This window comes from Poecilia mexicana, unplaced genomic scaffold (assembly GCF_051168715.1).
Source record: "Poecilia mexicana isolate PSO_F unplaced genomic scaffold, ASM5116871v1 scaffold_14, whole genome shotgun sequence".
Taxonomy (NCBI): Eukaryota; Metazoa; Chordata; class Actinopteri; order Cyprinodontiformes; family Poeciliidae; genus Poecilia; species Poecilia mexicana.
In genome coordinates, this window is record NW_028263383.1 from 21076888 (window position 1) to 21099894 (window position 23007).

The 23007-nt window shown below is 38.0% G+C and overlaps 1 protein-coding gene across 1 annotated transcript; it reads left to right on the top strand.

The window, feature by feature from the left end:
- On the top strand, window positions 1-3512 carry mrpl22 (mitochondrial ribosomal protein L22). The gene is made up of 7 exons (XM_014984839.2): window positions 1-120; window positions 211-253; window positions 1377-1512; window positions 1594-1659; window positions 2011-2088; window positions 2172-2241; window positions 3226-3512. The coding sequence occupies exons 1-7, from the start codon at window positions 96-98 to the stop codon at window positions 3432-3434; spliced, it is 627 nt and encodes a 208-aa protein (XP_014840325.2). The 5' UTR covers window positions 1-95; the 3' UTR covers window positions 3435-3512.
- Window positions 3513-23007: the final 19495 nt, after the last annotated feature.

Genomic DNA, 23007 nt, shown 5'->3' on the forward strand with positions numbered 1-23007 from the left:
TCTACATGTAATTGTAATCATAATATTAAACACAAAATATATAAACGCTGCTACCGTAAAGATGCTGTTAAGACGTCGTGACAACAGCATTCAATATGGCGGTGGCAATGTCAGGTCTTGGTAAGTAAACCTTATTCATTTGTAAAAAGAGCAAACTGTTGCTTAATGTATATATTTTTTATTTTTTTCAAATCTTGATGTTTTTTTCAGGCGTCGCCTTCATTAGGAACATAGTTGGGTCGCTACACTTGAGGTAAGGGCATTGTATATCTTAGCCGTGAAGCTGCTGTCTGAGAGGACTAACTGAACAGCTTTAATACTAAATCATGTCTGTCATTTTGTGGTAATCCTTTATAGCATGTAACATTTGTATTTTGATCACTTCTTTAAATCGTATCTAAAAAACCAAGCACAAGCTATAGTACATGGCTATTTCACACACGATCTACTATGGCTATGGTAATAGCACACAGCCATAGTACATAGGCTGTGTTCTATGGCAGCCTGAGCTGTACATAGGCTGCCAGAGCTATTGATTGTAGAGCTGTAACAATCAATACATCTACTATTGATTGTAACAGCAATCTTTGATCAGCTTTGGTTTAAAATGCAAAATACTTAAGCTGGCCAAAACCAGAACCAGACAATGTGCTGTTTACAGAATGTTTATTGCATAAATTGTAACTTGTGAAACCTTTACTCCATTTGTAAAAACACACTAAACTGCAATTTAAGACATAAGTACCACTTTAGATGATTATTAAAAACTGCTGTTCTAATTGGTTTTATTTGTATTGTTCATATTATTCACATGTCATGATTGGTGAAACTATTTAAAGTATTTAGGATCTGTGGATTATTCTACTCCAAATAAATGTTGAGATCTGAAATTTTCTGGGTTAAATGTTCTCTTTTGTATATGTCTTTTAAGACTATTCTGATTACATGGATTAAACCAGTTCTGACTACTGTAAGAAGTTTGGTTTTTAAGCAGTGCCTCATTTAGGGTTTCTTAAATGCAGCTGAGTAAAGATTCTGTGAGTTTTTCTTTGGGAATCTTCACAAATTGTTGAAAAGCTATTAACACAACTATTAATTACCATTTGACCTGACAACTTTTCAATTAAACTAATAGTTTGTCAGCTATTTAGTTGCTCAAAGCGTAGAATAATTGCAAATGTTAAAAGTTTTAACATTTTGTTCTGCCATAACTTAAAATAAAATGAATTTGTCATAATTTATTCTGTTTATATTTTCAAAGCTTCCCACACTCTGAACAATTTCCAAAAGTTGTAGCATATCATGCTTTTTGTAATTTACAAGGTAAATTCTGCCTCCACTAAATTTTTTTGTTCCCTCTTTCGCTATGGTTACAGGTTGCAGGTTCTTGGTGGTGCATCGCAGCAGCTCTCATGTCTCCACACAAGCATTTCATTAGATGCCAAACACTGGGAGAGGAACAACCGGAAAGTATATCCTCCTCAGCTGCCGGAGGAGCCTCGCAGACCTGCAGTGAGTCACTCGACTGAAACCTTGAATGAGCAGAACACCTGGTGTTACTGTAAGATTTTCTAACATGATGTTTGTCTGCAGGAAGTTTATCACAGCAGGAGGCAAATAAAGTACAGCAAAGACAAGATGTGGTATTTGGCCAAGATGGTGAGACTCGCACCAGAAATCTGGGATAAAACCTCAGAAAAAGTTGGAACATTATTTTTTTAAATGCATCAAAATGTAATTTGTTAATAAGAAAATAAACTAATCAATTTCACCTCATGTTGCAAACATGAATGAAGAGTTTGATGTCAGCAGCACAGAAAACTTAGGAGATTTCTGTCTATTTTGTCAAACTGTATATTGTCTAAGGTTTTCCAAACTACTCTGCCCACATTTTAACCATCTTCACTTTATCTTTTAATAGCAGCCTTAATTTGTAGCCTTAATGTTGAAATACTGCAACCTCAAATTAAATAGAAAGATTATTTTCAATCTGAGTTATGTTCCTTACAGATCAGGGGGATGAGCATCGATGAGGCTATCGCTCAGCTGGAATTCAACGACAAGAAGGGAGCAAAGATCATGAGAGAAGTTTGTGGCTGCATCTGATTGAGTTTTGGCAAAAAAAACAAAATATCTGCATGAGTTTAAGAGTTCCTCTTTGCTTGATTCAGGTTCTTCTTGAAGCTCAAGAGATGGCGGTCAAGAATCACAACGTGGAGTATAAATCTAATCTCTACGTAGGTGAGTATCTGCAACCCTTTGTTCTCCATTGTGCCTTTAGGACTCAGCACTGCCCCCTCTCAGTGCCGCGTGGTACTTTGAGCCTCATCCTGTGCATTCTCAGTGCACATTTATGGCCAATCAAAAAGGTTATGGCAAATGCAACCCAAATCCGCTTTTTCTGCCCATATGCAACCCATATTCCACTTTTTCACGCAGTCTGAATGGTCCAATTGAGATTTTTTTTTATCACCCAAGAAAAAAATCTAATTTGTCCCACTTCCTTATGTTGAACCAGGTTGTATATGCATCTGATTGTTTTTAAATTGTCTGCAGTCTAATCGATCATGTTGCATTTTATTTGACTTTTATGACAATAACGTGAGATATGCATCATCATTCTGCACCAAAAGAAGTCAGATTCAGTAAATCTGGACATAAACAATGGCTGAAAATTACAATTGTGAACTTATGAAAGAAGTCTGTGTAACAGAAGCGCATCATACCGAAGTCCCACAACTCCTGGCTCTGACTACACATCCAAACAAACTTTTCTGCAAAATAGCATTGCTATTGCTGATTCCAGTCACATATGAAAGATTTATTAGAGATTTCAGCAAAAAAGACCTATCTCAATATTTTGGCACACATTCATTAAAAATGTTGATATCATTTTGGAAAGTAAATTTAGAGAACAGTCAAGTGGATTGATTTTTCTCTTATTAGTATTATACTTGTCATGATGACATGAGGAACTGCCTAAGTAATTTCTATCAGTTATGAAGCTGCAAAATTCACACATATGACATTTCTAAACACTGGCTGCCTCTTCTAGAGATTAAGATACATTTCTGCCCCCCTCTCACTTTTTGTAAGCCAATGCTGTTTGAGTTTGTAAATTTGTTCTCAGCAATATTTTTAGACTGTTTTTAATTGAGAGCTACTTTGGAAAATAGAAAATCATTCCATGTCTTTTCTCCGGTCGTTTCCTCTTCTTCCCTTCAGCCGAGTCATTCTCCGGCAAAGGGCAGTACCTGAAGAGGATCCGTTACCATGGCAGAGGCATGTTCGGCATCATGGACAAGGTTTACTGTCACTACTTCGTCAAGCTGGTGGAGGGTGTGCCACCCAAACCGGAGGAGAGGACGGGCTTTGATCAAGCCAAAGAGTACGTCCAAGGCCTCAAGAACCGGACCATCATCCACAGCCTGTAGATCACCCAGCCTTCAGCTGTTGTTTGTGTGTCATTTTATATTTGTAAATAAATACAAATTAATTAAAATACAATAAAATGTGCTTTGTGCTTTTTATTTGATTTCTTTTTTTTTTCTTTGAGGTTTTTGTGAAGTACTGCAGTTTCTCTTCTAAAAATGAAACTAGAAAAAATCGGAGGAATTCTTTCCTCACTAGTTCTGATCGTTCAAGCTGTACTGGAAGCAGCTTTAATGTGTAGCCATTAGACATAATGAAGCAATAATGGTTCTTGGATCCCGTTCTGAAATGCTCATTAGCGATGCCTTCAGTCAACACTACAGGGTTTCTATGCAGCCTGGGAAAGTATGGGATTGAATTTAGGTTGTTTCCAGGTCTGAATAAGTCCTAAAAAAGTAAAAAAAAAAAAAAAAACGTAGTATAAACACCTGTACATTGTTCATAGGAACAGAGGAACGTGTGACCAGAACATCTCATACTTCACAAGAACAAGTGGAGAATGTCTGAGAAGTTCAATCAAGCAGAAAAAGAATACTGCACAGAATTTGTCAAGAACAAGCTACTGCTTGTATCTGATGTAACTGAAAAAAAAAAAACTCAGACCACACAGGATTCAAACAAGATATATCATCCATGATTTCAGATGCATGTTTCCCCTTTACAGATGACTACATGTCTGCATGAACAGAAGGAAATCATTTTGTCCTTTCACCTCTGGGAGAGAGAAATTTCTGTTTTCTGGTGGAGTGTAAATAGAACCTAAAAATAATTTATTCAGACTTTATCCTAATGTCTAAAATATGCGTTCATCTATCCAACTCTTTGCTGAGATCCATTCCTATTATTTATCATATATACATCTATGCATCATAATTTTTACAGGTGTGATAATTGCAGAAATGTCTCGCATAAATTTGAGCCAATTTCTACACTTTATACTATAAAAATGACTGAAAACTCTGGAGATGTAAGCCAGGAATACAATTTTTTAATGGTAATAGTAGTTACATGTTGAATCTTCCCCTCATTGCTCTCCATCATCCTGAACAAGCACAAGGTGACAGTTGAGAGGAACAACTCCTTTCAATAGAAATAAACTTCAGCAGAACAGAAAACCTGGACCAGGTACACTTTCCATGGAAGGAAATGAAGAGAACATGCAGTTTGCTACAGCAATAGTTAAGTAATTCTGCAGTTTAACATTTAAAAAGTATTGTGTACAGCTCTGCCTTCATGATGCCCCTCCCCCAACAGCAGCACATTTACAGCCATCAGAGAAAGCAGACGGCGCACAAACATCCCACTGCAGCTCTGTTTGGGATCCTGTTTTGATCCGACAGGCGTAAATAGAGCTGTAAGTGTGTGCCAGTTGCTCTGTCACTGCTTCACCCTGATGGGTTTGGTGGTTGTGTCAGTGTGACAGCAGTCAGAACTCCTCCTCCTATGAGTCCAAAACCTGTCAGCATCACTGATCATCAGCTTGTCACTTTGACCAAAGCTCTGCAAGAAGAAAGCTCCAGGACTTTTTCATGAAACACAGAAAATGATTTTTAAAAAAAAGAAAGAAAAAAGAATTCTCTGTCTTAGATTGACAGACACTTTTCGATGTTACTGTAATGTCTAAAATGAAAAGAAAATGTACCTTTTTATAGATGAGACTGGAACTGAATTTCAGTTTTGTCTCATATTTCCTACAGTACTGATATATCAGATTTTAAGGGTATCATAATTGTAACAAATATCAGGTACATGCAGTTGAGAATGTCTGCTTCATTCTCAACTTCACAAGATGTTATGCTGGTAACAAATTGTTCAGAACGGAGTATCTGGTGAGAACATGCAAACTGCATGCAGAAAGAGGCTGGGACCAGACCCTTTTGTTGCATAGCAACAATGCCACTAATTGCTCCACAGTGCAATTTAAACGGGTCGTTAAAAATGCATTTTAAACAAGGCATGAATTTCATCTTTCCAGGAGGTTAAATATATTTCAAATATTCATTTAGAATTAACATTTATCAAGGAAAAATTATATCTAATACCAATCCTTTATTGTCTGACCACTACTGTATGACTAAAACAAAAAGAACGAACATCAAGAGAAAGGTTTCATTGGTCATCTTCATTTTCTGGTTATTTTTTTATGTTTTTTTTTTTCAAAATATTTTTATTAGACCCAATCAATCAGATTACAATATGTCTTATTGAACATATATTGTCACATTTGATGATGTAATGCTGACAAAATGGTGCAGCAAATAATACAACAGTGCACTTGTTTTCAGGTTTGTTTTTAACAGAAGAAAAACATAAAAAAATTAAGAAATTCAATTCAATTAAAAATAAAACTAGAAGAAATTAAACTAATCTACTTCCCTTCACATCTCAGCTCACAAAAGTCAAGTTTTCTAATAATTTAGCCCAAGAGAGAAGCTTAAAAGAAGTAGATAAAACAAGGACAAGCTTATCCTGATTATTTTGTGATATCTGTTTCTTTTAATCTTATTTTATTTTCTGTCATTATTATCAGTTCACTATTTCTTTATGCATCTTATATTTTTTCTAGTTTACTTTCTGGGTTTTCGTTTTTAAAGTATACTAATATTCATGTCAGTTCTCAGATTAAATAAATGCTTTTGGCATTTGTTTATTTCTTCACGTTTTCTGATTTCACTGCCCTGGCATCTAAAGTTATCTGTAAATTGTGGAGCCTTTTGGGATTTTATCTGTTTATTAAAAGGCTTTCCCTTGAATTTGTCTGCTTCATTCTCAACTTCACTAGATGTTCCGCTGCTAACAAATTGAATTGAAAGGAAAAGGAAACAGCTCTCAGAGAACAAACTCCGGACCTGAAAGCATGCCTTCTTTGGAAATGTGTGTTTTCTTAAAGGTCACAGTGTCTCATTGTTTTCCAGGCCTAGAGCTTCACTCTCCGCTGATCCTAATTGGCCTTTAGTTTCCTGCTCCTGATGTGACCGGTCCGGTTTGTGTGTCCGCCTGTCACCGCGTCCATCCAAAGCTCTTGTCAGCTCTGAGCAGCTTTGAGTGCATTTTCAAATGAAATGCCATCTGCTGGCCCCAATTTCAGCAGACAAGTGCCCCCAATCTCAGGTTGGAGGCCGCCTCGGTCCCTCCGCACAAAACACCGCAGAGTTCTGAAAAGAGCAGGCAGCTTCATCATCTTCCTCTCATCCTCTTCCTCATCCTCTTTTTATCAGCACAACTTTTTCTACCCGGCCGCTTCATCTTCATTTCCCTGAGATTATCCACAAATAGGGGCATCAACATACTCTAATGCACATGTTTAGCATCCATTTACTCTCATGCAAAAATGATAGAAGACAGAAATTTTATTTAATCTAGAAAAACTATTAATTAAATTAATTACTATAATTTATTATCATTTGAAGTATTATTAATTAATGTGCTAGAATGGAAATGCAAAAATATAACAGTTAAATATCAAATAGAATAATTCATTTTTAGAACAGCAACAGTGATAGCAACACACATTAAACAGCAGTAATGATAAGATTAAAGATATCTGTATCATATTCATAAAATCTTTAAAAACATAAACTGTTAAGAATAAATAGCTAACTTAAAATCAAAGTTGTTCATTTTCTGTTCTAAAAAATGCTGACTTTGCACATTTAATGTGTTGGGGATGTCTTTGCTTAGCCCACTTTCAATACCAGACAGAAAAATGTATTTTTGTATTGGCCTAATCCAATAGGTCTGAAATATGAGAGATGTTGTTATTGTTAGTATAAGGTGCAGATTAACACCAACTGTACTGAACCGGTTTTTACCCCTCAGGTGTTCCGAAAAACATTCATTGGTTCAATTTCTACCTGCTAAGTTTTCTTTTCATATTTTCATTTAGTTAATTTTGTACTTTGATGTTCAAGTTTTTTTTTTCAATAATAGTTTTATGTTCTCACCAGGCTTTATGTCAAGATATCAACAAGAGCCACGACCAACACTTATGTAGTTTTTCCTAAGAAGAAAAACTAGTTAGCTAGTTAGTAAACTAACCCTGACCCATAGTAAACAATGAGATTCCTCATTTTGGAGGAATCTCATTTTCATTATGCACTAAAGATTGCCTGATTTTCTTCAGCCTGTTAAACAAGTAGATAGTAGCAGACACATTTGAACATTGGAGGTGGGAGTTTTCTATAATGTATCTATGAAGCTTCATTTTGAAATCCATGTTGTAATCACCATCCTGAGGACTGTTGCTTTATAAAACACTGGACAAGAAAGAACATTTAAAAAGCGCAAACAGCTTCTACAATACAAAATGAAACAAGAAACAAAATTAGAAGAAACCATGTTGTGTGACCTGGCTCTCAAAATGAATCTCTGAATTTGATGTGTTTTCATCAAGTTCCCTTAAATGAGCTGCACAATAGAGAATATACTCAGAGTTTCCAGAATGAGAAGTCTTAAGCCAAATTGTTGGTTTCTTGAAAAATGTAACATTTCAGAATTCACATAAATAAATGATAAAAAAAATTTTGAGAAACTGTTCTCCCAACCATCTCTGTGGCCCCAACATACCTCCACAGGGAGGCCATGGTGGAGTTCAGTGGTTATATGAAGTAAATTATGTATCGTCTCTTTCCAAGCATGAGCTCATCCAGCAATAAGACAAGAAAATGTGCTGCTGACGTTGGGAATTAACTGGAAGAACAAGTCAAATAGTCTTTAGGATTATATTATTCATGACAAGTGAAATTGTGCATTGACAATACACTGTATGCAGCCCCCCCCCCCCCCCACACACACACACCTTGATGAAAAATCCGGATGCCACGATGCTTCCATTCATTTATCTTTAATGTCGGTTGTTGGTCAATGCACGGCTGGGCCCAATGGAGGCTCAGACTGAGAAACTAATAGAAATCAGAAGCCAGTTGTGCCAGCAGCGCCTCGGGGTGTTATTCATTTCCTTTTAACTTTTCCATTTTATGTGTTTCCCCCCTTCCCCCCAACCTTCTCTTTCTCTCTCCATCTCTGTGGTGGTGATGGTGTGCAGAGAACGACAGCAGCAGAATAAGTGTTTTAACTCCCAAATGAAATCTTTTGGCAGAAACAGCACAGAGCTGGCTTTCTGCTGGCCGACGGTGGGAGCTTTGCCCTTGAGAAACAAATCCAGACACGCTACACTTTGTTGGTTCTTTGGATTGCCTCCACAGAGAATACACTCCCCAGATTTTCTGCTAAAGAAAACCTCAATGTTTTATCTTTTTGAGATTTGCTTTAAAATAATATCCAAGGAATATAAATCTGAAATGTTTCATAAAAATTCCTTGATAGTTGAAGCCAGGGACAGAAATGCTTATATTTTAGCAGTATTCCCATCCTGAATGCTTTCTCTTTACTGATTTTGAAATATGGTCCAATTGTGTCACATTGTATTCTTTCCCTTCATTTATTCAATTAATTTCTGTGTATGAAATCCCTTTTTATACATTGAAGGGAAATATTTCTCCCTTTCAAAGTAGAGAATTTGTGTTGCTGTGGGAATTCAGTTCAATTCAAAAATGTTTTTAATCCCAAAGGGAAATTAAATGTTGTTGTAGCTCATATATAATCTAGGGTTCTTCAAACCATTGTTGTTGATGCTGATGGCTGTGGGCAGGAAGCATCTCTGACTCTGACTGAAGACATTCTGTTGTGTAACAGTGTCATGAAGAAGATACTCAATTCAATTCAATATTTTTTGAATTTAAGTATTTTTGAACTGAATTGGATCCTCTTGATTTGATGAAGAATCCCTCCAGTGGTTCTACAGTCGTCTTTAGAAGCTCATCTACTGGTTGAACATCCATTGCAACTTTGACAATCCAGTTAAACAGAGTCATGACAACACAGACATCATGCAATGTACAGATTCTATTTATTAATAACAACTATTTTAATCTTGTTCAACGTTTACATCATGACATTGCTTTACCATTGTGTTTCTTATTTTAAAGTTTTACAATGCTAATCATGTTTCTAAGGTGAATGTTTTTCCCCAATGAAAAATACTCAGAATAAAATTTCTGAATGAGAATAATACTCTAATAAAACCATATTATTGGCACCCTGTTTTGATCTTGCCAGCGTCTTAAGTGTTTAGTGTTTTTTGTTGTTTTTCTTTATTTCCTCTGTGTTCAGCATGTTGCTGCATAAAAGTGATTTGTACGTAAGATTACGTGTAAAAACAACATTTGAGAGCAGAATAGTGAAGCATCATTGATCGACTTTGGGGAAATGTAGTTGTTGCTTTAGCGAAAGCAGCTGAAGCAAATAACATTTAGGACCTGGAGCCAGATGGCAGGAGTCAATGTGGCTGGGAAATTTGTGGAAGATTCATCCAAATGAAATCTTTTTCTCCCCATCTGGCTCTAAAGTTCTCACTGACTGATGATGTTCATTAAAATAAGGGTGATTTAAACTGGAAAAGATTTAGAAATGTAAATATGAAGTAAATATGTTTCCTTCCTCTGGATGTCAGTGTTGCATCATTCCTGAATCCTGCAAGAAATCGTCTTTCAGCGGAGGATAGAAACCAGCTCTACTTTACTTTCTCGCAAACCTCTCAGAAGGATCACATCCTACATGAAACCAGAGACAAATCGAACACAATCCTGCCGGGTCTGAGCGCAGTGTGGCTTTGAATTCCTCGAGATGAAATTTCAATATTTCAATTTGTCACGCACGCCGCAGCTCTCCCAGCACGCAGCGGCGAACTTCGGGAGGCAGCAGACTGAGAGAAAACGCGTCTTCAAAGACTGTAACAGTTAAATTAACTTTCAGTAATTCTTATACTGCAGGTTTGAATTTCATTACAGCTTTACAATAGGTAATCAAATGTGCAGAAGTGCAGCTCTGAATGACAAGCACGGCTGCATCTGCACTGATGCTTGAACCCCACGTGGTTTCCTCTCAACACAAATCCACCTTAAGCCGAATCAGAGTAAAGGGCATTGTGCAGAGTCAGAAAGGAGCTTTACAAAGCAAACAGTTTTCCATCTCTTGTTCCACTTCACCTCCGCTCCCACACAGGAATCAGTCATTCTCTGAGGAAGAAGTGACTGAAACTCTTTTTTCCCTTCAGTTGCCTTTGGTTGTTTTCAGACATGTTCCGGAGCTAACAGCAACAGGTAAACAGGTTTAAGGCTGTTTTCGCACCTGATGATCAGGTTTATTGGGGACCAAATTTCTGATATTTGTTGCATTTTCAGCTGGTGGGGTTCGCTTTCATACTGCACCGTGTCAAACATCCACCCATCCATCCACTGTCCCTAGTGGGATCAGAAGGGGTGCTGGTGCCCATATCCAGCGAGACATTTCAGGCGAGAGGCGGGGTCACCCTGGACAGGTCGCTAGTCCATGGCAGACCGTGTCAAACAATCCAAATTAACTGTCCCCTCCCTCACCTGTGGTGGCGCTGCACCAAGAACCACTGAATGAAGTGATAAGAAAATCTTCAGACACTTGAGTGAAACTTCCTTTTTCATTAAATGTCAATGAAAATGGAGCAGCATTAAATTTTAGCAGCTGTATGATTTCTCTTTTGTCTTTGGTGAAAAATTCAGAGTAATTCCTTCTGCTATCGATAAACTCTGGCGCAGTCTCCCGTCCGTTTACTGGAGCAGTCTCCAGTCCGTTTGGCATTCACATTGGAACCACATCTGCATTCACATTAATCGAACATAGATTGAAGTTTTAAGGCTGACCAGAGTTCACGTTCTTTGGTTCACATCTGAGTTTGATTGCACAGTCACACTTTTCCAAATGAACCAGACTTCCTATTCAAAGAATTAAAAGTGGACTAAACAGGACTGGTGGAAATGCACCCACAATGAACCTTCGCTTGCTTGTATCGCATCAATCTTGCATATTACATCAAAGGTCAATTAACTTAGACTTAGCTGATAGTTTAGATAAGTTTTTACTTCCTAATAACCAAATTCTCTCGTGCTGCAGACATATGGTAAACTAATTGACAATCTAATTAAATGTTTTTAAATTTCAGCAGCAGTGTGGCCTCTTCAGGGATGTTGAAGAGAGAAGCAGATCTTTGCAGGCGCAGGAGCAGCTCAGGTACATTTTGTGATGCATTAAAACAAGATATTAAGAAGATGATGACTTCATGTTTGGTGTGGAATGGAGGATGTAATGCAGAGAGCTGGCAGATGAGGACTTTAATTAAGAAATTAATGAGATAGAAGTTATAAAAACGAACCATGGCAATCACTGAGGAAAAACCTGGGAGCTTGAATGTAGGAGAGGAAATGACAGGTGAGTGGATGCAGCTGGGGAAAGGAGCAGGTAGGGTCAACTGAGGTGGATAATTAACAGCTGGGATAGGGAGCTGATTGGTAGGCTGTGATTGAGGTAAACAAAAAGAAAAACTGTGAACAAAAGCAAAGTGAAAGAAGGGGACGATTGGTAATCAGGTTGTTCAGGTTCCAGTGGCAGCAGCATGGATGTGGCTCAGAGGTTCCAGACTGGTTTGGAGGTGAGCAGCTGTTAGAAATATTGTGATGGTCCAAGGGTGAATAATTTATCAAAAGATGGTATCTGATTTACTTAAAGGGCAATTTAATGGATTTTAAGGACTCAGAACTGTCTCTGATATTTTCTAGTTCATATTCTGAAATTGTCTCACCAAACCTGATCTGGATTATCCTACACTGAACAAAGATCCTTGAAATTTGTCAAACTTTTTTCCTATACTTTAAAACCCTCAAAAATGTGGCTTTTCAATTCTTAGTATCTAACTAGTATAGTTGACCACCAGGTGTTGAGTGGTCATTAGACTCTTTTGCAACACTCTTCCCAGATCACACCCTTGGGGTGTAAGATCTGTAACTCGGGTAACAGGTAAACAAAATACCCACCTCACATTCCTAACCATGGCATTTGTTGATAGAATCATGAGAGGATCATGAGAAATTTACTGGCAGATCCAGTTTGTGAATCTGGAGAAGATTTAAGACTCTGTTTTCCTTGGGTGATTTTATCAGCGAGGCTGCTGGGGAAATAAAAGGTCCTTACAGAATTTCCAGGCTCTGTTTTACAAACACAAGAAATATGTCAAGGTCTGAACTCCATGCTTGAGTTGAACTCTGTTAGGCCCACCCTTTGTTGCCAATCATGTTTGTGGTGTTCTTTGAAGGGATCTCAGGATGTAGATGTTGGAGAGAATGGTGTAAAGTTGAACTTCTTATAGGTTTTCTATGATCTAATTAAGCTTGCAACTTAGCAACAAGCTCTGTGAAAAGATGGACCACTGATAGGTGGAGGTGGTTGGGTCCTTGCTTCAAATGGATGACATTAGATACTTTGGATTCTTTTTCACTACTGTCAGCACAATATTCCAATCAGGCATAACATTATGACCACCTGCCTTGTAGTATGTTGGTCCTACTTTTTCTGCTAAAACAGCCCTGGCTTGTTCTACTTATTGACCCCAATGGACTCCTGAAGGTGTGTTGTGGCATCTGGCACCAACATTGCAGATGCCTTGTAAGACTTGTCCTTCACGGACAAGTCTTATTTGTCCAGCATGTCAGACATTTGGTGGTACATATCGACGAAACATCTACATGGATGGCAGGACCCAAGGTTTCTTAACAGAAGCTCTTGACCAAACTGTCTCCACTGGGTTGGTTTTTTCAGACTTTACCAAGTGACTAATTAGGATTCATCAGACCAGGCCAACTCTTTCAATCACACTGAGGTCCAGTTCTGATTTTTATGAGCCCATCATACCTATATTCTGCTGTGGATTTGCTGCTGTGAATCATTTTGGATAATTTTTCTGTTGATAATTCAGTTTGGGCCAAGCTTCAGCTATCAGCCAGATGGCCTCATAGTTCACATTAGTACAATTTGTTACACAGAGGAGTTAAAAATTGACTGAATGACTGCAAAATGCCTCAAATCAGCCTGAATTATTAGCCTTTCACTGTTATACCTTTTGGTTGGTATCCGGTATTTCTACTTTATGCTGTTTGCCTTTTTTCTAATTAAATTGTTTTTCAAAATAGTCAAATATCTCTACTAGTTTTTCCAAAGAATCTTTTTTCCTAAAGTAAGAAAGCTTTGAAAACCTAAACTTCTGTTTGGAGAAAACATACTTTATGCATCTTTTTCAACCCTTCTATACAAGCGTTACTTCTCAAATTGTTCTGCCAGAACTTTAATTTTGGAGCTCTTGGATTTTTTGCAGTTTCTCTGAGCATTATGGGGTCATACTATATAGAGATTTACTCCTGAGGTAACTGGCAAGAGTTTTTTTCACTTGTGATTCCAGATAATTAAGAAATAGATTTATTACCCTTCCCAGATTGTTGGGTGGCAATAGTTGCTTCATATTCCTTGACATTATGTGATGACATACAGTGGTTGTTAAACAGCATGTGAACGCATCAAAATAAGGGAGAGTCAGGAATTTTTGTGTCAGATTTCAAACTGAACATTAAGTCTCACCTTCAGACCTGAAATTCCCTGGATCCAAACCTTTAAATCTGTACTGAGCCAAATCCTCCTTATTAACAGGGAACATTGTACCTCTCTCCAGTTAATGAAATATTGATTTGGAAATTGTATTGAAAGAGGACAGAAAGCTTTTAAAGCTCTTATTACCCTTGCCCAGATCCAACTCCATCAATTATTATTTTTAATGGTATTATCTGAAAATGCTCCCGAAGCAGAGAGCCGTTTTCCTCTAGGATTCAAAAATTAGATGAATGTTTCAATATTGAGGGAACTTGGGATCCTGAATGGCAGCATGTATTTTTTTAAAATGAATGATGCTGATATCAGATGCAACTTCATTATATTGGTAACATTGGGGCATTGGTGATTTAATGATGTGTTTGTTCCCTTCCCCAGCTGTAAAAGAGAAGTAAAAAAAAAGGAAAAGGAATTAGTCCCATTCCCCAATATGCCTGTCAGCATAGTGGGTTTATGTTGCATCTCTTGTGTGCATGTTGCAGCAAAAATCTCCCAGATAGATGATGTGTCCACATGGTAGAATACATGTGTACGGTCCAGATAACAAAGCAGGGGTTGGTATCTGTGTTGAGCAGCAGACTTTGGTGAAATTCCAGACTCAAACTGGGAGATAACCTCAATATATTCTCCACACATGAATTAGAAATAAAAACATGCAGGTTAAAACCAGAAATACCTGAAATATGCCAGGTTTGAGTTTGTTCCTTTCCTTGTTTTCTTATTTTTATTTCTTCTTTTTTTTTCTTTTTTTTTAACAAATCACAAATGTTCTGGTTTTAGTTTTCTTGCCATCTGTGTTACACACCTGTGCTAATTGTTTCCACTTGTTGATCAGATGTAATTGACTCTGCACTTTCTTTATCTTTGTCAGCTTGTTTGCTTATTTCTCATCAATTTTCCATTAGACAGCTGTCCTACATAACAACCTCTCTATGTTTTACAAGGTTCTATTTAATATGTTGTGTTAGATGACATGATGCAGCAAAGTATTTGTAAGCAAAATGTATTACTAACAAAGATAGTTTTTCACAAAAATTACTCTCAACTCATTCAAGCACTGAAAAGATGCTTATCTTTGGACCTAAAAAAGAACCATCTAGAATCAACACACAGCTTCAGTTATCACAGCTGGAAACTAGTGATCAGGCCTGAAATCTAGGTGTAATGATAAACTCAGACTTGAACATTCAGAGTCACATAAAGACAGTTACAAAGTCAGCCCTCTGTCAGAATAGCCTTTAAAATATTGGTTTTTAAATCACTGAACGGCTTAGCACCAAAATACATTAAAGACCGGCTATTGTTCTATCAGCCTTCCAAGCCACTCAGATCTTCTGGTTCTGGTTCTGGTCTGCTCTGCGTTCCCAACCAAACATTGAGAAGCAGCATTCAGCTTCTATGCACCTCAAATCTGGAACAAACTTCCAAAAACTGTTAAACAGCTGAAACCATGGGCTCTTTTAAAACAAGTGACTCCTGTGATATGAAAAATGTGTTTCTATTGCAGTTTTGTGAAATAAACCAATTTCATTACAACCAAAGAAAAGCACCTTCTCCCAATGGCAAAACTTTTTATGGAAAAACTTGAGTTTTTTTCAAAATTGCCATGTTTCCATTAAGCAAATTTATTGTTGCCGTGTCAAATCACGCAATACGGTCAGTGGAAATGCAGCCATTAGTTTCCCATATTTAACTTTTTCACAATCTAATTTTTTGAGACACTTAATTTGGGGTTTTTATTATATGTTAGCCATAACCATCAAAATAACTGTTGAACTTTTTTAAGATTCAGCTGTATAATTTAGAAATACACTACATAATATACTGGGTAACTAGTCCTGTTTCCAAACATAGCTCACAGTCAGTAAGTCAACATAATAGCTTCCTGGGTCTTCTGTGTATGAGTTGGGCCAAAGAGTTGAATAAAAAGTGGTAATAAAATTTGAATTCGACAGCATGGAAGAACACATGTGTGTACGGTACAGATAACGGAGTAATCCAGATCAAATGCAATACACATGGTGCCTGAATTTTGGTATCTGTGTTGAGCAGATACCAAAATCCAAACCCAAACTGTGAAACAAAACAAACCTTTGTGGCACAGAATAAAAAAGATGAAAATATTCACTGTGCCAATTGTATTATGTTCAAATGTGAATAACAAACTAACCAAAACAGAAATGTCCAGACTGACCGAAGCAAAAAATAAATTATTGATCTACATGGCTGACTTCTAGAAGGAAAGGAAAACATGTAGACCATTTACAATTGTGTTATAACAATGCCAAGATGAAGGCATCAGCAATGACCTTAGGGTAGCAATTGTTACTATAGGTCAATCCGGGAATAAATAATTTGAAGTGCATTATTCAAACCATTTGACACAGCTGTTAAGTGCAAATCAATCAAAAATAAGACAAAATGAGCTAATTTTCAATAAAACTTAATTCGCTGAGAATTATAAGTGATTCAAAATCAAATCTGACTCTACCGTAAAGAAAATGAAACCTTTTTATATACATAACTGAGCCGTAACAGTGAAAAGCAGCTATATTTGAACAACATGTCAACTGAAGTTAGAAAATATTGCACTTTTCATGGTGAAAGCAGGTGGAGAGGCAGGCTGATGGTTTTATCCCTCAAAGAGCTGCAGTGTATCAATTAGCAGGAGGACATCATGCTTTATCACACGCAGTCCATCAGAGCCGTTTTCCTTCAGTCGACCTGCAGCATGAATTAAGACCAATCTGCACCATGAGCAGCGGCTCTCTCAACTCCTCACACGATTGAAATGCACAACAGCGTTGCCACTCCCCTGATCTAAGACCAGCTCCTTTGTTTTCAGTATGGACTACATCAGCACTCAGGCTGTAATCAAAGTCCAATCCACAGAAAGTAATTTCTCTTTCAAAAAGAAAAGCAACATTTTGTTATCAGTATGTGTTTGCTTTTTATTTTGTTATATGTCCTGTTCTGAAAGCTTAGGCAAATAGTAGGGAATGAAAAAAAATAAACTAGGAAAAGTGAAAGTTTCCTGCTCACAAAAAAGAAACATGCATCTTTCTCTAATGTTTAAGTCTGCTTCTTGTGTCTGTACTGCATTTTCCGACAGCACAGCAGAACAATGTCCCAGTGATAGGCAGCATCAGAGGTAGACAATCTCATTAGTTTCTCTGGTACTTTAACCACCTTTATCAGTGCTGAAGGAATCAATGAAATAAGCGCTAATTTTCCTTCTATATACAAACTACTTTCCCCAAACTTGTGTGGAAGACCATCCAGGTTTCCGCCAAACTACTGGATCTACTCAAGGTTGGGACACAGGCCCAGATGGTGCAGTCACTCACATTTTTATTAATCACAATCTCAGTGCCTCTTGTTTTAACCGGGCAGCATAAGGTCTGCTTTGTCTCCCACCGTGAGTCCGTCATCATCCCAAATGATAAAACAACCTCTAATTTAGTGATAACTATCACCTATCCTGCTCACTTGACGCCACACTCTAGATGCTTTGTGAGTAATTGGTCTGTGCCTTTTGCTTGATTAATTTGATTGCCACATTTTTCACTGTCCCCTCTCTGGCGATTGCTGTGGTGCTACAGGTGCTGGGTTTCATTAATTATGCCCCTAATTGGGTTGGAAATGTTTTCATGCAAGTTTTGTGTTGTTTTGAGGAGGCGGAGGAAGAAAAGGTTGCAAAACCACACTGAGCGATTTATGTGTTTCACCTGCTTGAAAAAGATAAACGATCCTTGTCTTTTTAACAGTTTGTGGCAAAGACTGCAAGAGGCAATGAAATTCAAGGACAACAAGCTCAAGGGAGTGTTGGAGGGATGAAACACTCCCACATCTCCTCTGAGATGTTTGATGGACCATTTAAAGACTGGGAAGTGATGAGGGTGAGGACAAATTTTAAAAAGTCGCTGATGGGAAAACTTATGAATACTGTTATCTTGAAGATTCCAAGACTCCATAACCAATAGGTGCTATCTGTAGGACAGGCGAGCGTGTTCTTTGTGATGTCCTTGCATAACAAACAAACTTGTAGAGTTGGCTAATCACCACTAATATCTCATGTACAGTGACATGCAAAACTAGGGACCTCTTCTAAAGGCACAAAAATGATTCACAAAATCAACCTTTTTCCATTACCATCACAGTTCATAGACCTTAGTCCTATTGACAATGTGCGGATTTGAGATGAAGGGAAGAGAACTAATGAGAGGACCTAGAAAGTTTGGTAACACTTTATTTGACTGGGTGTGCATAAGACTGACATAAGTCATGTCAGTCTTATGCACACCCAGTCAAATAAAATGTTACCGAAAGTTCTCCATGTTCAAGGCTTAGTAAATGTTGTTGTTGTTAGCCAAGAATCTGTCCATAGACAATACATTTACTTCAGTTTTCAAGCCCTGTGAGATTTATGGATCTGAAGATATCAAAGTTATGGGAAACCTACAGATGTTTGGTTTTGAACTCTCAGAGTCTCGTCTTTGGTTTTGTAGATCACATGCTTCTGTTGGCGTCTTCAGACAGGCCTAAACAACAAGCAGTTGAAAAGAGCTTCCTCTGTTGGCTCTCTGGACTCTGGCATATGGACGGGATAGGAACCTTTACCAACAGATACACTTGGATCAGAGCAGCTACTCAAGAGACGCTAAGATGGTTCCGGCGTCTTAGTCAACATATGACCTGGGTCCCCCTATCTAAAGATTTTCCAGACACACCCCACTAGGAGAGCACACAAAATATCTACTCCAAAATGGGTTTGAGTGTCACTAGTTAGGTTGATGTCTAAGTGAATCTTAATATGGAACCCCTTCAACAAATGGATGAAACTTGCTCCATGTAGGATTTAGTAGTTGCTCAAAACTTTGGGAAATGGTGGCGATCATCAAGAATGATAATGGAAAACATTACTCACCCAAAATGAACTTAGCACACTTAGAAATGTGGTAGGTATGCTATAGGTGATATGAAGCTGCTACAGCTTCAAAATGGACAGTGAAAGACAACAGCTGCTGCATCACAAGGGGAGCAATTATTTATAGGAGAGTGATGGAGTTCCATCAATTAGCTAAATCGGTAAAGACAAACAATATCATGTACGGATTGGCATATTGTGCAGAACATGAGGTGAACGCTACCTGGCTTCAGATACTGGACATGACACAACACAGTGTGAGGTAATGTACCCTAAATGTGTACCCTAATGTGATATCTATAACCCTCACATAACAGGCAATAATGCAACACTTTGTCCAGTCTCTTACAAACCCAACATGAGACCTCTATCCAAGTCCTTAAAGTAATGCTGTCTAATACGATCCTGAGGCACGTCTTTGTCTGGTGACCTTTATTCACTGTCTTGACTGGCTTTTGTTCCCTACAGCAAAGGAAATCATTTTGTTTTTCAACAGTACAATGGATCCATTGTGGTGTTGGGCATGTTTTGGAAATGTAAGTGCAGCTCATCGATTGCTGGAATTTTCACAAAATTAGACCCATTGGCGATTTGATTTTAGACACTTTGTCAAGTATTCAAGAAATGGTAGAACCTTTCCTGTTGCCGTTGGGTCTGAGAAGTTGTGATGCTATTGCTTTTGTCATGTTATTTTGCCTCAGACCACAGTTTGAGGGTGCTAAACAACTCTGTGTCCAGAGTGTAATTATTTTCATACACATCAGGTGCCATTATTGGCCTTAGAGCAGTGACACAACCACTGCTGAGAGCAAACATTTTACTGTCATTCTAAATTATCTCAAGCAGACCCCTCATTAGGGGAAGGTGATGTCATTATTGTTTGATGAACCAGAAACTGTTGCAACCAAAGGAAATATCCAAGAGCAGACAGGACGATATTTGAGCTAAAGCAGAAGTGTAAGGGTCCAGGTGATTTATTCAGAAGGGAGAGCAGTTTCCTGCATGGCCGAGTGGGAAGCAGATTGAATGAACTCCTGAGGATAACAGGAAGAAGAAAATCAACAAGGGATATGGACAAGAGAAATGCCATTCTGACAGAGTGGAGGCGTTGCCAGCGATGTCATACTGCCAAACCAAAAAAAGTGATGCACTTTAGATCCCAAAGCTTGGCTATACACACAGGAAACTTGGGGCTCAGTTAAATCTATTTCTTTCCTCTGAAAAGTTTCCAAAATTGAAATGAACTACAAAAAAGCTGTAAAAATGATTAACCTTTAGTTTTTAAACATTCTTCTACAAATATGTATTGTTGGTTGCATCTTTAATAGAGAAATTAGAGAGAAATTAGTGGTCTTTTGTTTTTAAATTTCTGAAATGTGGAACAAAACTACAAAAATGCTGAAACACAGAATTCATTTAACTCAAGGCTATAAACCCACTTGGTAAAAGTTGCCTTTGATTCATAATAAGTGGAACATTGATTGATATATTTTGATGCATATTTGCTTGATTCTTGTGATGGCATTGGCAAGATGTAATGTTTGTTGCTTGTTTAATCATTGGTTACCATACTGTTAGTGTAAAGGGTTACACTTTCAACTGCCTTGTTGCTGAAATGTGATGTACAAATAAAATTGATTTGATTTATAGATAATATCCATTATTTTGAGATTTAGCATTTGCAAATACTTTTGATGATCCTTAAAACAGGAAAAGTTTAGTCTGATTCTGCAACACACATTTTCAAGCTTTTCTGTTTAAAATTCACAAACTACAGTGAAATTATGGGTGACTTAAAAACACTAGGATTGATTTTGTTATACACTTGGTGTAAGATATTCAGCCTATAAACACAGAGCTACGCCAATATTGGTTATATGGCAGAGTGTTTATTCTCAGGTGTTTTTTAATGTCAAATCTCGAGAGTGATAAAAGTTTATAAGACGTTATATAGCCACAGAGTGTTTTGCTCCGTCATTGCTCGGCTCTGTTTGTGCAGCATTCCAACTAGGGAGTTCAGGCCATCCTCATCCTCCTCCTTCATCTGTCTTTTCTCTGCCTAAAGCTGCTCCTAACCCCCCTTCAGCTTCTACTCCGCATTTCCATCTCACAAAACCTTTGATTTGGAGATGAGCAACAGAAAACAGTTCTTAGCAACAATAGGTACCTGGACAGTTGGAGAAATTTCAGAAATAAATCCATGAGGTCTTCAACTGGGGAGCAAAAACTGTTTTTTCATTTCTTCGGCAGAAGTTTTTGAAAGCCTTTTCAGCTCTAAAACATGTTCCTATAAAAAACATTGCTAAGTATTAATGGAGTAAGGCTTTCTGTGTCTTATTTAAATCAAAAAGAATTTAATACTTCCAGGAGATATATTATAGAATCAGGATAGATATTTTTTTAGGGCTGCACAGTGGCGCTGTTGGCAGCAAGAAGCAAGAAGGTTCTGGGTTCGATTCCGACCCAGGGTCTTTCTGTATGGAGTTTGCATGTTCTCCCTGTGCCTGTGTGGGTTCTCTCCAGGAACTCTGACTTCCTCCCACAGTCCAAAAACATGACTGTTAGGTTAATTGGTCTCTCTAAATTCTCCCTAGGTGTGAGTGTGTGTGTGCATGGTTGTTTGTCCTGCCTGTCTCTGTGTTGACCTGTCCAGGGTGACCCCGCCTCTCACCCGGAACGTTAGCTGGAGAGGAACCAACAACCCTCCTGACACCACTTGGGACAAGAGTGTTAGAAAATGGATGGATATACTTTTTTTAATTTTAAATGTTAAAATGGGGAGTATTATGAATTTGAAGTGCCTTTTTATAGGACAATCAAGCATGTTACCTTCAGGTTTTATGAAAGCGTTGCATATATGAAAACAACTCCTATTCCAGCCTAACAGCTGTTTCAGCTTGAAACAAATTTCCCTTTTTCCTTGTTTAAATCTGATGACATCTTTTCTGCTTATTTTATCTGATGTATATTTTGTTCCCTCCTCTCTAAAACAATGATATTATCTATTTTTCCATTTGTGCTTGTCAGGAGTAAAGAATCAAGACAGATATGGCAGATTACAAGTTTGTGTTAGTAAACGTGAAATAAGTTGCAGTGATTGTTACTTTTCTTTGCCAATCCTCCCTGTTTTTTTTTTTGTTTTTTTTTTTTTTTAAACTGTCATCGTCTGTTGAAACTTGGAGCTCGGATCGATGCGCCCTTTCCCAGCACTCTAAATTGGATGGCCAGGGATTGATTCATCTGAGAGCTCAAAGAGAGCTCAGTGCAGCTCCAGAGGCCTTTACACCTCATCTGCACCACACACGCACACACACGCACACACACACACACACGCACACGCACACGCACACACACACACACACTTAGTCACCACACCATCTTAATGGACCTTAATCATATAATGCGTTTTGTGTCCAGACACCTGGATCTCTACCGGCTTGATCTCGATAATGGATCTGTTGCACTCCAACACTTGACCTCGGGTTTCCGTCTGTGTGTGTGCAAATGGTCATTTGTTTCGGGTCTGAACTGCACCACTAACTCCCCCGTTCTCATGTGGACCAACTGCAAGCAATTTCCTCTCATGAACCAAGTGGTTGTGCAGGTGAAGTCACTTTTAAAGCAACAAATCCAACCCATTTATCTGCAACACACGAAGCTGCATAAAACCACAATTCTTTTCTCGTTCACTGGAGGCATCAAGCCAAAGACGTCTGTAGTTTGGGTTTGAGATCTTCAACAGTGCCAGTGTCAGGCTCTGGTAGAAAAAAATAAAGTAAAATTAGATAAAGCTTCTACTTAGCTATCCTGAGCTATCTCTGTAAATATACTGCCATAAGTTTACTGGAGGACAAATTGGATACTTTTTCTCACTTTCTTCTTCTACTCTGTGTTATTTGCTGTCATCTCATGAACATCAAAAACAGTCCTGCATCAGCTCATCAGTTTCTTCTTGTGCATTCTGCTCTGTCTTCTCAAACCCCAAGGCGACAACTGCAAAAATGCATTGGAAAAATGTTTTGCATCACACTAGTCACATGATCAACAACCAGATGTTACTACTGGCTCAGAAGACGACAGGAAGTGGTAGGGGGATGATGGTGCAGCATGTTTTTTAATGGCTA

Coding starts and splice junctions, on each gene's coding strand:
- mrpl22 (XM_014984839.2), top strand. CDS start 96: ATGGCGGTGGCAATGTCAGGTCTTG. Junction 1,513..1,593: donor AGGAGCCTCGCAGACCTGCA/GTGAGTCACTCG, acceptor GTTTGTCTGCAG/GAAGTTTATCACAGCAGGAG. Junction 2,242..3,225: donor TAAATCTAATCTCTACGTAG/GTGAGTATCTGC, acceptor TCTTCCCTTCAG/CCGAGTCATTCTCCGGCAAA.